Source organism: Microcaecilia unicolor, chromosome 3 (assembly GCF_901765095.1).
Source record: "Microcaecilia unicolor chromosome 3, aMicUni1.1, whole genome shotgun sequence".
NCBI lineage: Eukaryota > Metazoa > Chordata > Amphibia > Gymnophiona > Siphonopidae > Microcaecilia > Microcaecilia unicolor.
This window is the reverse complement of record NC_044033.1, coordinates 153,258,976-153,276,909: the sequence shown is the minus strand read 5'-3', so window position 1 is coordinate 153,276,909 and position 17,934 is coordinate 153,258,976. Positions and strand designations below refer to the sequence as shown.

The following is a 17,934-nucleotide window of genomic DNA, read 5'->3' as shown; positions in this document are numbered from 1 at the left end:
TTTTTGTGTTGATACAAGCTCTGCTTGAGCCCTTAGTCTCCATATCTCTCAAAAATTTTACTTTGAAGGAGGTGTTTTTAGTTGCTATATCTTCTGCAAGGCGTGTGTCAGAATTACAGGCTTTATCTTGTAGAGCACCTTTTTTGCAGTTCTTTGACGATTGTGTAGTCATGAGAACAGTTCTCTTGTTTCTACCTAAGGTTTTGGCGGCTTTTCATATCAATCGATCTCTAGTCCTCCCTTTCCTAGGAGCTTCCAGAGGGTCAGAGGAATAGAGAGTGTTGCGTAAGCTAGATGTTCGCAGTGTTGAAAGCCTATATTAGGTGTGCTGAAGACTTTAGATGTTCGGACCATCTTTGTGTTCCTTGGAGGTAGTCGTAGAGGGTTGGCAGCATCTAAGGATACTTTAGCCAGATGGATCAAGGAAATGATTACTTCAGCATATATTTTAAAGAACAAGTCCATTCCGGAAGCAATTAAAGCTCATTCTACGAGGGGACAGGTGGTATCTTGGGCAGAGTTTTCCTTAGTGTCTCCGGTAGATATGTGCAAGGCAGCTACGTGGTCGTGTTTACATTCTTTTGTCAAGCATTATAGAGTAGATGTTCAAGCGAGTAGCGATGCAGTTTTTGGTCAGCGGGTGTTGATGGCATGGTTGTTAGGGTCCCTCCCGAATTAGACTGCTTTGATACTTCCCATCTGTTTCAGCTGGGCCGGTCCGGAGGGACGATAAGGAAGGTAAAATTAGGTCCTACCTACTCATTTTCTTTCCTTTAGTCCCTCCGGACCGGCCCAGAGCCGTCCCTGTATCATTGTAATTACTTCAGTTTTGGTTTGGTATATGGTTTGTTTTTTCTTTGTGGAATGCAGTGTTTCTTAATTTTAAAAAAAGCCATAAACTTTGTTCTTTGCTTATCTACAACGTTACATTAAGGTGTTATTGAGCGTTGGTCCATTGCCAGCATACTTATTGCTCTTTCTATGAGTAGGTGGAGCACAGCGGAGCACAGGTGGTGGTTTTTTCCTTTGTTTCTTCCGCTTTGTTATTCATATACTAAAAAGGGAAAGGGAAGTGGGACTTGATATACCGCCTTTCTGAGGTTTTTGCAACTACATTCAAAACGGTTTACATATATTCAGGTACTTATTTTGTACCAGGGGCAATGGAGGGTTAATTGACTTGCCCAGAGTCACAAGGAGCTGCAGTGGGAATCAAACTCAGTTCCCCAGGATCAAAGTCCACTGCACTAACCACTAGGTTACTCCTCCATTAAGCTCCACTAGGCTACTCCTCCACTAACACTTGATAGGGCTGAGCTGGGCTCTTATTGGCTCTCTCAAGATTCTTTGTTCTCAGTCTCCACCTGCTGGAAGGTGTGCACAACCCATCAGTTTCAGCTTGGCCATCCAGATGGACTAAAGGAAAGAAAATTAGCAGGTAGGACCTAATTTCACATTGCTTCTGTTTGATTTATTCTTACTGTACACTGCCTTGAGTGAATTCTTTCAAAAAGGTGATAAATCCTAATAAAAATGTCACTCCTATGGCTCGGCTCCACTTGAGAGCAGCTCAGTTGACCTTCCCAGTGCTGTCAGGTGAAGGGAACCTAACTGATTTCATTTGCATACCACCAGAACTGGCCCACATTCTTCTCTGGTGGACAATCCGATCCAATTTGACTCTGGAACTTCCATTCTAAATTTGCCTCAAAAGGTGTTGACAATGGATGCATCTAACCTGGGTTGGGGAACTCATGAAAATGGGCTTCACACTCAGGGCCAGTGGTCCGCTTAGAGGGTTCAATTTCACATTAATCTCCTCGAGCGCCAGGCTATTTGGAATGCTCTAAAGGCTTTCAGTGATTGTTTCAATAAGAACAATTTGGTTCTGGAGACGGACAACCACGCTACAGTGTTCTATGTCAACAAGCAGGAGGGTACAGGATCCTTGTGTCAGGAAGCGGTGGGCATATGGCAATGGGCTCTACTTCACAGTATGGACCTGCATGCCACTTACCTGCCTGGCAAGATCAACTGCCTAGCGGACAGATTGAGCAGGATATTGCAACCGTGCAAGTGGTGTTTCAACATGGGCATAGCCTGAAAGATCTGAGAGTGGAGTGGTTCTTTTTGCCACTCATCTCAACAACAAGTCCCTCAGTTCTGCTCCAGGCTTGGGTCATACAGCAGACTATTGTCAGATGCCTTTCTCCTGCATTGGGGACAGGGACTACTGTATGCATATTCTCCCATGCCTCTCGTAGAGAAGACTTTGTTGAAACTTGGACAAGATCACAGAACCATGATTCTGATCACTCCCTACTTACCGTGACAGATCTAGTTCCCTTTTCTTTTGGTGTTGTCTAATGAAGATCCGTGAAGATTGACCTGTTTTCAGACCCTCAACACACAAAACAAGGGTTCCTTCTGCATCCTAACCTCCAATCTCTGGCCCTCACAGCTTGGATGTTGAAAGCATAGAATTCCAAGCCCCTCAGATTGCTTGAGGGGGTCTCCCATATCTTGTTGGCTTTTAGGAAAGATTCTACTAAGAGATGTTACTCTTTTAAATGGAGAAGGTTTGCCATCTGATGTGAGGGCAAGACCTTGGATCCCTTTTCATGACCTACACAAAAACTGCTCGAGTACCTCCTGCATCTCTCTGAGTCTAGTTTAAAAAAACGACTCTATAAGGGTTCATCTTGCTGCAGTTGGCGCTTATCACTGTGTGGGAGGCAAGTCGATTTCTGTACAGCCTTAGTTGTTTGCTTCATGAGAGGTTTGTTGTTAATGAAGGCCCTTACAAAACCTCCCACTGTGTTATGGGATCTAAACATAATCCTCACCCAGCTGATGAAAGCTCCTTTTGAGCCTCTGGATACTTGTCATCTGACCTGGAAAGTTTTGTTTCTGGTGGCGGTCACTTCAGCTCTGAGTCGGTGAGCTCTAGACCCTGGTAGCTCATCCACCATACACTAAATCTCATCACATAAAAAGTAGTCCTCCGCACGCACCCCAAGTTCCTTCCTAAGGTAGAGTCGGAGTTCCTTCTTAACCAGTCAATTGTTCTGCCAACAATTTTCCCTAAACTGCATGCCCATCCTTGCGAAAGTGTACTGTGTACTTTAGACTGCAAAGGAGCCTTCACCTTCTATCTAGCGTGTACTCAAGCCCATAGGCAGTCCAGCCAACTTTTCATTTCTTTGACCTGAACAGATTGGGGGTGCCCATCGGCAAATGCACACTTTCAAATTGGATAGCGGCTTGCATCTCCCTTGCTTATGCCCAGGCTGAGCTGATTCTTGAGGGACATGTCACAGCTCATAATGTCAGAGCCATGGCTGCTTCGGTAGCCCACTTGAGATCAGCCTCCATAGAGGAGATTTCCAAGGCTGTGAAGTGGTCTTCAGTTCACACATTCAAATCCAACTATTGTCTGGATCAGGATACCCGACATGACAGTTGGTTCGGACAGGCAGTTTTGCAGAATTTGTTTGGTGTCATAGGCCCTGTTTTATATCGGAAACACCAGAAGAGGAACAAAATGTTCTGCAGAAGAGAAAGAAATCCAAAGAAAAGCAGAACACACATCTTAGTATGATACATAGGCTTTATTTGTGCCACTCGGTGTAAAAAAAAAAGTTGTAATGTGGCTATGTTTAGCCTCACTAGAGGCTGCATCAGGGGCTAAAACAGCTGTGTGGCAAAATATAAACATACAATAAAACATAAAACGCTTTTTACTTGTTTACTTCAACTACTTTGTCACTAAATGAACGTTATGCATTACTCCCTTATCTCTTACACCTATTATGAACTGTTTATACAATTACTTTAATTTATTTTGATACTGTTTGTACCCTAAACCTTATAATACCTTGTATTTCTTATTCTGTAAATGGCGATAGCCACTAAGGCTTATGTAAGCCACAGTGAGCCTGCAAAAAGGTGGGAAAATGTGGGATAGAAATGCAACAAATAAAACATCAGTCCTGAATACTAAAAACTATTAAACTTCTTCTTGAGTTAGACACAAACCACCAATATATTATTAGAGGCAGGGTCAAACAGCAAATCTATAGAAGATAAGGCTAACATACAGGTATAATGTTTAAAGATATACTATTAAAGCCAGTTTACTTAATAAAGCAGAAACTCATAAGGAAACTGGTTGATATGTTAAAATAATATGCAAAAAAGCATAACTGAAAATAACACAAATATTGCATTTAAACCATAGTACACACTAACTGTAAACAGACCATCAAGCTGAAGTATGATAGTACTCCTAAGAACCAATAAAAAAAATCAAACTATAATACTACTGAATGTTGCAACTTTGAAACTTGTACCAAATGAATCTGAATAAACAAGAGAAGGGACACATACCTACTGTGGTCCCAAAAGGCACAAGCATGCAATAGAGCTAAAATCCAATGAAATCAGCAACAGTCAGTCTTGCCTAAAAAGATAAGTTCAAAATAAGGGCACAGTATAGAGTCAAATGCAACTAAAAACCAGTAGAAAGTGATCAAAATGCATACTCACAGCTTGCAGGGTAGAAAAAAAACATAGCAATGGTCTCCCTCATTCTCTGTCTACAACTGTTTTATTCTGTTCCAGATTGCACCTACACAGCTAGTACGTGTATAGTTTCAGATTGGTTGAAACTGAATTATCCTAGCTTTTGTTTTCGGTGAGCCTGGTAGCTAGGGATTCCCAGATGTGAGAATAAGAAGTCCTGCTCGGAGAAAGCATAGGTACTTATGTAGCTGGTGTTCTCCAAGGACAGCAGGCCAATTATGCTCACATACCCTCCTAACTCCCCTAGGGTTGAATTTAGTTATAGGCTTTGTTTCACTTGACTGGAAGACCCGCGCTCTCATGTCGGGTGGGAAGTCACCAGCGCATGCACAGTGGGATGCTGCTTGAACTTTTTATTTCACTTGCTAGTTAGTGTCTGCACTGGGGTCCATCGGATGATAGTACCAGACAGAGCACACCTGCTTACAGGTAAGTATTTTTGTTTTTCTTACAGACAGACTTGAAAGCAATTGACTGCTTTTAACTAATTATATTTTTGCTATGTGTTTGGTATTAAACTTTGAAAGCATTGCTTTTTCAATAGTTGCATTCATATTTAGCTTTTTTTTTTCCATTTGTGTAGGTAACCTGCCCCTTCAAATTCAGAAGCGTTTTGACACTGGTTGGTTTTCCTGGACCTGTAGTGTGTAGGTATGATGCTGTTTTGTGTGAATAGTTTTGACCTAGGTATTCTAACCCCCGGCACCTTTATATACATTTATTTATTTATTTATTTATTATGTATATGGGAGTGTGATAGCATGACTCCTCGACCAGGGATGGAGCTCTTATTTTATTTTATTTGATTTGTAGCATTTGTATCCCACATTTTCCCACCTATTTGCAGGCTCAATGTGGCTTACATTTGCTGTAGTGGCGATTGCCATTTCCGGACTACAGAGTTGCACATAGTTTTACATTCAAGTGCGTACATACATATTAGAAGAATACATTGTGATCTTGCGTAGGTGTCAGCATTATGTTGTTGCTCAGGTATCGACATTAGGGTGTGAGTGATAGTGTTTGGCAGTGAGGTTAGTCAGCATTATGTGGTTATATAGTAATCGATTGTAGATTAGAAGTGGTATTGTTTGTTCATTAAGAGCATTGAGGTTACTCGGTCGCTTGGTTAAGGTCGATCCAGTCTTATTCTTCATTCTTATTGTTTAGTAATTAGGAAGGTTGTTTATTGTATGCCTTCTTGAATAAGTCAGTTTTCAATAGTCTTCGGAAGATAGTTAGGTCTTGCGTTGTTTTTATGGTCTTCGGAAGTGCGTTCCATAGTTGCGTGCAAATGTAGGAAAAACTGGTTGCGTATGTGGACTTGTATTTTAATCCTTTGCAATTGGGGTAGTGGAGGTTGAGGAATGTGCATGCTGATCTTTTTGCGTTCCTAGCAGGTAGGTCTATAAGGTCTGTCATATAGGCCGGAGCTTCCCCTTGTATAATTTTGTGGACCATGGTGCAGACTTTGAACGCAATATGTTCTTTTAATGGAAGCCAGTGTAGTTTTTTTCTTAAGGGTTTGGCGCTTTCATATTTTGCTTTCCCGAATATGAGTCTGGCTGCTGTATTTTGGGCTGTTTGAAGCTTCTTAATGACTTGTTCTTTGCACCCTGCGTAAATTGCATTACAGTAGTCTAGGTGGCTTAGCACCACTGATTGTACTAGGCTGCGGAATGTTTCCCTTGGGAAGTAAGGTTTGATTCTTTTAAGTTTCCACATGGCGTAAAACATTTTCCTTGTTGTATTTTTCGCATGGTCTTCTAGTGTGAGATTTCGGTCAATCGTAACTCCCAAAATTTTCAGGCTATCAGAGACCGGGAGAGTATAGGTTGGAGTGTTTATAGTATTGTTTTTATTTGGGTTGTATTGGGAAGATAAGATGAGACATTGTGCCTTTTCTGCGTTTAGTTTCAATTGGAATGCGTCCGCCCATGAATTCATTATTTGGAGGCTGTGTTGGATTTCTTTTGTAATTTCAGTTAGGTCATGCTTGAAAGGGATGTATATCATGACATCATCTGCATAAATGTACAGGTTGAGAATACAGCCACACAATGGTTGTAAGTAAAGCAATAGCTTTATTAAATTCAAAGTAAGGACTTCCCAGGACTGTTCTCTCCACAGGCTGGACATTCTAATCACTTGAAACTTTACTATAGTTCCTTTTGATCTCTGTGCCTGATGAGCTCCTAGGGGCATACCTGGTGGCCTGGGTCCCCTGCTTTACCCCATAGTCCCTTTCCTCCCAGTTTGGACTGTAGCCTCACTAAGAAAAACCCAAACAAACCCAAAACAAAACCTCTAGTCCACATTTGCTGCTATCAGTTGTTTTTTTGTTTTTTTTTTTAAGAAAAAAAAAAAGCGAATCAGGACACAGGCTCTGTAGCTGCAACAGGGCAGCAAGTTGCTAAGAGGAGCCTCGGGGGCAGCCTCTTTGGAGTCACTCTGTGTGTGCGTATAGCCTGCTGAGACAGTTTGGTGGCAGGCTTGCCTGGGAGGTCTGGCTGTGCGTCTCCGGTGAATTCATTTTTTTCTGCCATTGGGGGATGCGCAGTATTGGCGGCGGAGGCCACCATAGGAGGCTTGTGTTCTGAGCAAGCATTGGCGGCAGCAGGGATGTGTGTTGCCAGGTGCACAGGGAGGCACCAGGGATTTCTTTCTCTCAAATGGGATTCCTGCTCAGAGGCATCGGTTTCTTTTGGTGGCTCTCGCTTTTTGGCTGTTGGCTGCGTTGGTGGCTTCGACTCTACTATGGGGACCACTTCAGGCTTTGTACCGACCTCTCCTGATTCGGGGGAATTCTTTTGTTCCCAGATTTCATCCTCCTTTCTATCCACGTCCACTGGTTGAAGTGGCTTCTGCCCCTTCAGCATTTGTCTATTGCCCGCCCTTTTTGAAGGTTTCTTCGGGTACAGTAATGGTTTTGCTACCCTCTGCGGTAGATCGGTGTTCCGGGAGAGGCGGCTGTGTGCTTTGTTGAAGGTGGGGTCATTGGGACCCCTCTGTGGTTCCCCCTCGATTGCTTCGGGCTCAGGGGAGTTTTTACGCCCATCTCGGGCGGATGGGTTTTAGATGACAAGTTTTTCCAGAAGGAATCTGATGGTCCTTCTGCGGTGCGTCTTGTTTTTTGGGATGCATGTCAGCCAATCTGGAGGCTTCTCTGGGGCTGGGGGCTTCTGACCTTCCCCCCCGAGTTCATTCTGCTGCTCCATATGCCTATATGTTGCAGAAGTCTGGTAGGGGAACTGACAGTTCCTTTTTATTTCAGCCTTTGGAGATTTCTGGCTTGTTCCCTGTCTCAGTCTCTGCTGATGGACCCTGCCCCAAAAAGGGGATGTTTACTCTCCAGCTCAGCAGTAGGGTCCATTGCTCCCCCTGTCTTCTTTGGGGGGCACTGATGGACTCTAAGCTGACCTTCGAACCACATATTTCCGCCACTGTTACTAAATGTTTTTACACATTATGTCTGAGTCGTTCAGTTCGACATTTGTTTAAGAAGGTACTATGCATCATTTTTCATGCTCTCGTAAATACCCATCTTGACTATTGTAATGCTCTTTATAAAGGTCTCTGATTACAACTGATACAAAATGTTGCAGTTAAGTTGATTTCTGGTTCTAAAAGGTCTGATAAGAGAAGAAGAAAACATCCCAGAAAAACAGCAAAAAGTCGAAATGGTCAGGGCAGTATTGGGAAAGGGGATGGGACTTGATATACCTCCTTTCTGTGGTTACAATCAAAACAGACAGGTATATATTTTGTACCTGGGGCAATGGAGGGTTAAATGACTTGCCAAGAGCCACAAGAAGCTGTAGTGGGAATTGATGTCTCTAGAGCCACACTTTGGTTATAAATTTTATTGTTGAGCCAAAGAACATACAAATAGATGAAGGGAGGCAGGTAACAGGGACTGCTAAGCTGACAGAATTACCATTTATGGGAAATCTCATTACTGCTGAGATAGCAGGAGTGCCAGCGAGATTTGAACCGTGGGCTCTCTGGTTTACAGTCTGCTGTTCTAACCAGTCCTCTTCTTTTAAGGCTGAACATTGCATAATTTACAAAATTTTAATTCTGATTCTTAAAACACACTATAATTCATTACCTCTGTTCTTATCACAGTATTTGATTCCCTGCATTCCATCACGAACACACTGTTCTACTCAACAGAATCAATTAGTTTCCCACCCTTTCGTCAACTCTTCTTGGACATATTTTGGGACTTTATGTTTAGTGTTGTTGGGCCTGTGATATGGTTGTGTCTTCCATGATTGTTGCATCAGGAAAAGTCTCTTCAGAAATTTAAAAGCTCTCTCAAAACCTATTTATTTCAAAAAGTGTGTGAATCTTTTTTATTATTTTCTGTGCTAGCACTGCATGTTTGCAGTTGAGCATGATGGGCATGGGAGCATAACAGTCGAGTAGTATTTGATAGTGTAGTTCTTTCTTTTATACTCTACTTTTATTTTATTGTACACTGCTTTGATGGTATTCCATAAGGCAGTTTATCAAATAAAATAAATCTTGACCCTTAAAAAGGTGCAAATATAAAAGAATGTATACCTTTTTAAAATGTTAAGTAGCTGTGATGTGTGTATATAACTTTAAATATACTTTATTGGCTTAATTTAATTAGCAATTGAAGGAGAATGACACTTCCAAAAACATGAGGGAGTCTGAAGATATATACAGGATTTATTCATAAATAACCACTTGTAGACTCGACTGGTAGAACAACATGAAAGCCTTACTTAATGACGGAGTGCGTTTTTACTGAACACTGTTTCATGTTTTTTTTTCTACAGGTTGCTCTACCAGTGGGTCTACACAGTACTTTACCCAGTGCACTTTCTAGTGAAAAAGGTGCCGGTACTCAAATTCTAGGCCACCCTTCAGGCAGAATTGGTGTGTAGAGCCTGAGCTCTTTCATTAAAACTTGGGGACCATGGGTCAATTTTAGCAGCCAATGGAAAAGGTGCTGGTACTCAGTACCCCCTCAAAAAAAGCCCTGACTTTACCATTACTTCCACATAATTGCCACAGACTCCTGAGGCAGGCACATTTAGCGCCAAAACATGTGTGACGTCTACAAGTGATTATTTATGAAGAAATCCTATGTATGATGTCTTCAGACTGACTTGTGTTTTTGGAAATGTCATTCTCTTACAGTACTTTTTCAATTGCTCCTCCACATTTGTAGTGTTAATTGAATTAGCAGCATACATTATGGAGCTGCTTAGAGCCACTGGTCTTGTCCATTAAAAACAAGTAAAAAGAGAGAACTTGTTAAGTACAAATACTGAGTTTGTTGGCATGGCATTGGAATAAAGTTTAGGCATGGAGAGGAATCTGAAACAGCAGTTAAAGCAGAATTCATACCATCAGAATGCTGTAATATAAGCGCTGTTATTGACTATAACTGGGAAGGAGCTACTGTGACTGCTAGTATTATAAATACTTAAAATTCCCATGATTTTCACTGATTGACAGTACTACTAATCATTTCTATAGCACTACTAGACATACTCAGTGCTGTATACATTATATTCAGGTATTTACTAAGCTATGTTGCAGCAGGTATTTAAAATTATAGCTAAATAAAGTGTAAATGGATGGATTATAAAAATGTGGAAAATAGGCAAATGATTTGGAGGACAATTCTATAAATGGGCCTAGATAGCACCTTTTTGAAGCCTATTCTGTAAAGGATCGCAAGAGCGTGTTTTCTTTTATAGAATACTAGTAAGAAATGCCCGTTTCGGAAAAACATGAAACGGGCGCTAGCAAGGTAATCCCCCCCCCTTCCTCCTGAGTTCCAGACCCCCCCTCCGTCCCTCCCTTCCGAGTTCCACACACCCCTCCCTCACTCCCTTGGTTGTGAGTTTGTGATGAAAGTTCGCAGCGTTCTCCCCGCTGCTGAATCTGTGGAACTCGTGCGTTGTGCCTTTGCCGCCCCACCCTCGACGTCATTCGCCGCCCCGCCCTCGACATCATCGCGTTTTGACGTGAGGGCGGAGCTACAGTGACTACAGGCCAAACCGGATATCTCGGGCGCCTCATCCGGCTTGAGGCTTCATTGGAACGTTGGAGGTGCCTTTTATATATATAGATTAGCATTAGAGGCTGGCTGAATTTGGTTTCGGTTTTGGCACAGAAATTGGCCCAAAATTGGTATTTGATCATTCCATTTATGTGTGAAACCAAAACTTAGTGCTGTGTCCCCATAGTGCTCTGCTCCACTCCCCCTCCCCCGATTAGGAGCAGGCTGCACTCCCTCTCTCTCTCCACCCCTTCTAACAGGAGGCGCTCCTGCCCCCCCCCCCCCCCCCCCACCCCAAGCCTACCTTACACGCCCTGGTGGTGTAGTGGAATATTCAGGGCAGGAGTGGAGTGATTCCAGTCACTCCTGCCCATTCTATTTCCGCTGTCAAAATGGCTATCACGGCCTTCCGCAGTAGTTTCACTAGAATTTATAAGGTAGGCTGGGAGGGGGGCTACCCATATTCTGGGGTGGATTGGGCCAGGCCAGTTTTGGTTTCAGCTGGAACTAGACCTGAATTTTGGCCACAGATTCAGTTGCTGTCTAACCAGCATAACCAGGTATATATGCACATATGTTTTTAAGTGTGAGCGTTTATATAGCCATAGAGCTGGTATAAATACTGTTATCTAGATTGGGCAGATGTAGAATACTATGTTAACACACATAAGTTTTGCCTGTAAGTGTGCACCTGCCCAGACTCCACACATGTGAATGCCCGCCTGCAAAATATGCACTATCAAAAAATATCAGCATGCTTACAGAATAGAGCGCAGTTGGATTATTTTTGTTTATGCATGTACCTGTTAACATATGCAAGTGAATGACTAGAATACTGACATTTATTTTAATTCATGCCACCTAAATCTACATGGCTCCTTATAACATAGCCTCCATAATGTCTTAAATTTAAACCTTCAAATATGTAAAAAAAAAAAAAAAAAAGTTTACAAATCAACATTTTATGCTGTTGAAAATCTTTCATAAATGTGCACATATGCATATCCATTTTAGATAATGATTATATAAAATTAAAAAATATATATTTAATTTTGCCACAGCTACTTATAATTTAAACATACACACACACAATACATTTTTATTAGGGCCATTCATCGATTTAAAAGTTTTAAATCGCATGATAAATCGTGCTTAAAAGTTTTGACCGTGCGGTTAATCACGCAAAACACCCCCACTCACATTTCCTTCTGTTCAGTACAAAATATAGATAGCAAGAAGTAAATTCTCAGAATTGACATTTCAATTACTAAACTGAAAATAAAATCATTTTTCGTACCTTTGTGGTCTGATGATTTTATTTTTCTAATCATCTTGTTCCCTGTCTCTATGCTCTGAACTCTGTTGCCAAGACCTCCTGTCCATTCACTATCTCTCCTCCTTTCTTCTTCACTCCCTGCCCTATATCCATCTTTCACGTCTAAATTTCTTCCATTTTTCTGCATCCTTCTAATGTCTTATCAATCACTCCATCCTTGGGCTGCAAATCCTTCCTTCTCTCTTCTGTTCCTTTCCCTGCCATCTGTGTGCATTTCCCCACCATCTCCCTTCTTTCTTTTTTTGTTTTTCTTTCTTTCATCCCCCATTTCCACATCTATCCCTCTCTTCCCCTGCCATCCAGCATCTCCCCTTTCTCGCCCTCTTTTTCCCAACCATCCAGCATTTCTCTTCTCTCTCCATCATCCACCATCAACCCATCTGTCTCTTTCCTCTCACCATCACCTCTCTGTCTCTCTTAGCCCACTGTTTAGTATCGCCCATCTCTTCCCTCTCGTACACTATCACTATCCAACATTACTCTGTTTCTCTGTTCTGCCCCCCAACCATCTACCATCACTCTCTCTCCTCCTTTTCCTACCACCACTACCAAAAAACAAAACCATCATCCCTCACTGCCCCACATCGCTCTCCCTCTCTTTCTCCCCACCCCCAACCATCTATTATTGCCTTGTCTCCCCTATATCCTGCATGGCCCTATCTTTTCCCCTCCCCATAGTGCGCACTGCTGTGTCTCTGTTCACTCCCTCACTCCCTCTGTGCACTGCCCCGTTTCACCATCCCCATATCCTGTGTTGCCTTGCTTTCCTTATCCTCCATATCCTGAGTTGCCATGTCTTGTCTCCCTGCCCCCCCCCCCCCCCCCCCCCCCACCACTGGCTTACTCATTTTAGATGGTCTGGAGCTTGTGTGCCTGTCCCTTGCTTCTCTCTTCACTGTGTCTAGCAACAGCAAGCAACAGACAGGGACAGCCGCTGCAGTAGTATTGAAAAGCTGCCTGTACCAGGTCTTCTCTCTGACCCATCCTAAATAGGAAATCGCATCAGAAGGGGGTGGGATGAGTCAGAAGGAAGGCCCGGTGCAGGCAGCTTTTCAGTACCACTGCTGCAGAACCAAAGATTTTACTGAAAATGAATAAAGGTAAAACTGGGTGGGAAGGGGAGGGAAGAGAAGGCAGTTGGTGGGGAGAGGGGAGATGCCAGACACATGCGGGCAGGGAGGGAGGCAGGCAGGCAAATTATGGATTGGGTGGGGAGGGAGACAGGCAGAAGGCAAATTATGGGCCAGGTGACGTTCTGGGCTTGAGTGTTTTGACACCAAAACACCCAAGCCTCACCTGGTCCATAGGCTGAGCTGGCCCTGGTTCACATGCAAGCTCATTTTCAAAGCACTTAGCCTCCCAAAGTTCCATAGAAACCTATGGAACTTAGCCTCCCAAAGTGCTTTGAAAATATGCATAACAGACAACCAGGTTGCAATATATCAGCTGAACAAACAGGGAGGAACAGGTAGTTGGTACGCAAAGCTGTGCCCTGATCGTGGCTGAACAGATTCAGCTTCAGTAGCTGGAGAACAATGTCAGTGTTAGGCAGACTTCTATGGTCTGTGCCCTCAAAATGGCAAGGACAAATCAAGATCAGTTGTGCATAGGTAGTATCACATCATACCTTATGCTCTGCATTTATCTTGTTGGGCAGACTGGATGGACTATAAAGGTCTTTATCTGCTGTCATCTACTATGTTAGCGCTTTTCACTCTAGAGTTGATGATAAACCAATTTCCGTTCATCCCTTGATAGTTAGATTCATAAAAAGTTTATTTCATACGAAACCTTCTATCAAACCACTTCTGGTGGCATGGGAACTCAATGTCATTCTCACAGCTATCATGAAACCTCCATTTGAACCACTTCATTCCTGTTCTCTGAAGTTCCTCACATATAAGGCAGTGTTCTTAATAGCACTTACTTCTGCCAGAAGAGTCGGCGAACTTCAAACCCTTGTCCATTGTACTTCCTGTCTTCTTCCTTAAGCCACATTGAAGGGCTTAATCGAACGGGGCGCTCAAGTGTTCCTGAGGGTGTCCTTGCAGGACATCCCCGTGAAGGGGCGGGGAAACTCGTATTATTGAAACAAGATGGGCGTCCATCTTTCGTTTCGATAATACGGTCAGGGACGCCCAAATCTCAACATTTAGGTCAACCTTAGAGATGATGGTCGTCCTTAGAGATGGTCGTCCCTGGTTTTCGGTGATAATGGAAACCGAGGATGCCCATCTCAGAAACGACCAAATCCAAGCCATTTGGTTGTGGGAGGAGCCAGCATTCGTAGTGCACTGGTCCCCCTGAAATGCCAGGACACCAACCGGGCACCCTAGGGGGCACTGCAGTGGACTTCAGAAAAAGCTCCCAGGTGCATAGCTCCCTTACCTTTGGTGCTGAGCCCCCCAACCCCCCCCCCCCCAAAACCCACTCCCCACAACTTTACACCACTACCATAGCCCTTAGGGATGAAGGGGGAGCACCTAGATGTGGGTACAGTGGGTTTCTGGTGGGTTTTGGAGGGCTCACATTTACCACCACAAGTGTAACAGGTAGGGGGGGGATGGGCCTGGGTCTACCTGCCTGAAGTGCACTGCAGTACCCACTAAAACTGCTCCAGGGACCTGCATACTGCTGTCATGGAGCTGGGTATGACATTAGAGGCTGGCAAAAAATATTTTTAAAGTTTTTTTTTTTTTTTTTTTAGGGTGGGAGGGGGTTAGTGACCACTGGGGGAATAAGGGGAGGTCATTCCCAATTCCCCCCCCCCCCCCGGTGGTCATTTGCACCCTTTTGAGGCTTCTTCGTTAAAAAAAAAAAAAAAAAAAAAAAAAAGGACCAAGTAAAGTCGCCCAAGTGTTCTTCAGGGATGCCCTTCTTTTTTCCATTATCGGCCGAGGACGCCCATCTGTTAAGCACGCCCCAGTCCCGCCTTCGCCATGCTTCCCACACGCCCCCGTGAACTTTGGTTGTCCCCGCGATGGAAAGCAATTGAGGACGCCCAAAATTGGCGATTTGGGCGTCCCTGAGAGAAGGACGCCCATCTTCCGATTTGTATCGAAAGATGGGCGCCCTTCTCTTTCGAAAATAAGACTGATAGTCATCCTGGAGAAGTAGTACTGTATACAGTGCTGCATACAAAACCTCATAGAGAGTCCTCCCAGATTAGGGATTCCCATCACCTTATGTACTGTCTCTACTTGACTACACGTATGCTCAGGGTGGGCTTGATCCTTCATGGCCATGTCATCACTCACGATGTAAGAGCCATGGTGGCTTCAGTAGCCCATTTCCACTCTGCCTTCATTGATGACATTTGTAAGGTGGCAATGTGATCTTCTATCCATGTCTTCACTTCTCACTGCTGTCTGAAGCCCACCAGTATCCTGTATAATAATTCTCACCACCAACGTTATAATGTGGGACTGCCTGTGTCCGTGGCTACTGGAGTTGCTGAGCTAGGCTCCGTAGCCAGGATGACGTCACTAACAGCTGATTCCCAGGCAGGGGGAGGAGTAGGGAAACACGCGGAGTGTGTTTCCATACTCCTTCCCCTGCCTGGGAATCAGCTGTCAGTGCGCTTGCTCCCTGTCACTTCGGAGCAAGTGGCAGGGAGCAGCGCATCAATAAACTACAAGCACGGCACCACAGAACCCCCCCCCCCCCGGCACATCAAACACCCCCCTCCCCCCACCCAAAGCACATCACCCCCCCCCCCCCCCCCCCCCCCCGGAGCATCAAACCTCATCGCCACCTGCAGATGCCAGTAGTAACGCTGTCCGGCCGCTGCTGCTTCTCCTGTTGAGCAGCAGCGGCCACTACAAAAAGAAAAGAAGTGATAAATGTTTTTAAACCCAGCCCAAATCATTCGCAAATGCCTGAGTCTTACAACACAGTCTCTGCAGCCGCACCTCCTCTTGCCTCCACGTCACTGCCCCTGGAGTAAGACCCCGGAGGAGCGGCTGCAGAGACTGCGTTGTAAGACTTGGGCATTTGCGAATGATTTGGGCTGGGTTTAAAAACATTTATCGCTTCTTTTCTTTTTGTAGCGGCCGCTGCTGCTCAACAGGGGAAGCAGCAGCGGCCAGACAGCATTACCACTGGCAGCTGTGGGTGGCGAGGGGGTTTGATGCGCCGGGGGGAGGGGAGGGTCGCGGGACATGGGTAGATGCAGGGGGGGCAGGGGGAGAGGAGGGTCGCTGGACATGGATGGCTGGAGGCGGGGCAGGGGAGAGGGAGGTGGGGAGGGCATCCTGAGACCAGAGGGGTGGTGGTGGGGAGGGGGGGGTCCTGCGAGAGGGGGGGTGGGGGCTCACACTCACTCACTCACTGTCTCTCACATACACTCCCTGTCTATCACACACACTGTCTATCACACACACACACACAGACACTCTGTCTCTCACACACTCTCACACAAACACACACACACACGCTGTCTCTGTCTCTCTCTCATTCTCTCTATGACACACACACTCCATCTCTCACATACACACTCCGAGGAAAACCTTGCTAGTGCCCTTTTCATTTGTATCAGAAACGGGCCTTTTTTACTAGTTAAATATAACCTTCGCTTCTGTCCTGGGTGGGGGTGGCCTCTGCACTATCCAAGTTAAAAAGAAAACAAGTTTTATATTTATTATTGGTGGGAAGCCCAGTAGCCATTCAGCAACATTAAATATACAATTTTTTTTTAACCTATTGAGCTGAGTTTCCTACAGAAGAAGTCTACTACCCTGATGAGGCCCTGATTAGTGTGCAGTGCTAGAGAAGGGGCCCAACTGGCTCTGAGTCATTGTAGTGCTGCAGGGCTGGGGGAGAACTGTAGACTTGATTCAGCAGGATGGGGATGATGACAGCCAACTACCCAGATTTCTCAGCGCAGCAGCTGTACTGCCTGGCACCACTGCTATGGGATGGGGTGGAGGAGGGGGGCAGCAGGCTAAAAGATACAAATCAAGGTAAGGTATACACAAAAAGTAGCACACGTGAAATTATCTTGTTGGGCAGACTGGATGGACCGTGCAGGTCTTTTTCTGCCGTCATCTACTATGTTACTCAGGAGCCCAGCCCTGGTGCTGCTGCTTGCCTGCCTTAGTTCAAGTGAACAGAACTCCCCAATTGCAAGTTTCTTCACCAGTTCCTTCTGGGACTGGCTCACTGTGTCTGGTGGTGCATGCAGTCTCCTAGAGGAGCAGCAGCAAACGATAACTTCAGCTGCAATGCACTGAGTGGGCACGGGTGGCTTACAGGAGGCTTCCTCTTTAATGTGGTTGAAGCGCTAATGCCAATGCAACTTGCGGCAGTTGTGCACAGTAACTATGTCAGGCACCTGATTGGTGGTGATTAGAGACAAACAGGGTGGGCCTGAGCAGAGACTGGCTGGGCCCATAGCTATATCCCTGTCTCAGAGCCGTGTGAAGAGGAGGAGAGGGAGGAAAATTGAGTTCTTCAGCTGCCATATTACTTGTCACGAAACGGAATTGTAACAAGGTAAAAGTACTTAAAATTGGTGCAGATATACTCCATTACAAATAAAAGTGCTCAGTCTTATCATGTACTTAGTAATGAGTAAAAGTACTAAAATGTTAAGTATTGTAATGCGTTACTTTTACTTCATTACTATACAAAACTGAGAAGAAATTTTGCCATGTGCTATCAAACTTAATTTTATTGTTCTTTCCAAACCAAAGTAAATGCACACAAATATGTTGGAAAGAAGTCCATGAGTTTGCTTTGCATGCTTACCCCACTTGTTTATTCTTTCCTACAAATAGGTGTTGGAAATAAATTTGACAGAAGGGGTCAAGAATGTCTGGAAGCAAAATAATTCTCTGAAAGTTTTATGCATGAGTTGCCTGGGGATTCCATAGAAATAAGCTTCCTCGCAAAAATTTCCCAGTGCATTTATATGGAAGTAGTTAGGCAATTTGAAAAGAACAATTCCCTATCCCCTTTTCTCTACGTC

The 17,934-nt window shown here is 44.3% G+C and overlaps 1 protein-coding gene across 4 annotated transcripts in view; it reads left to right on the top strand.

Annotated features, from left to right (window-relative positions):
- Positions 1 to 17,934, top strand: part of EGLN1 (egl-9 family hypoxia inducible factor 1) — a 170,818-nt gene that overhangs the window by 50,879 nt on the left and 102,005 nt on the right. Inside the window, exon 2 of one of the 4 annotated variants that reach the window (XM_030196496.1) lies at positions 5,168 to 5,235. The exons of the other annotated variants lie outside the window; for them this stretch is intronic. Within the exon in view, the coding sequence (XP_030052356.1) occupies positions 5,168 to 5,235 (68 nt within the window). The remainder of the gene's footprint in view (positions 1 to 5,167; positions 5,236 to 17,934) is intronic. 4 annotated transcript variants of the gene reach the window in all.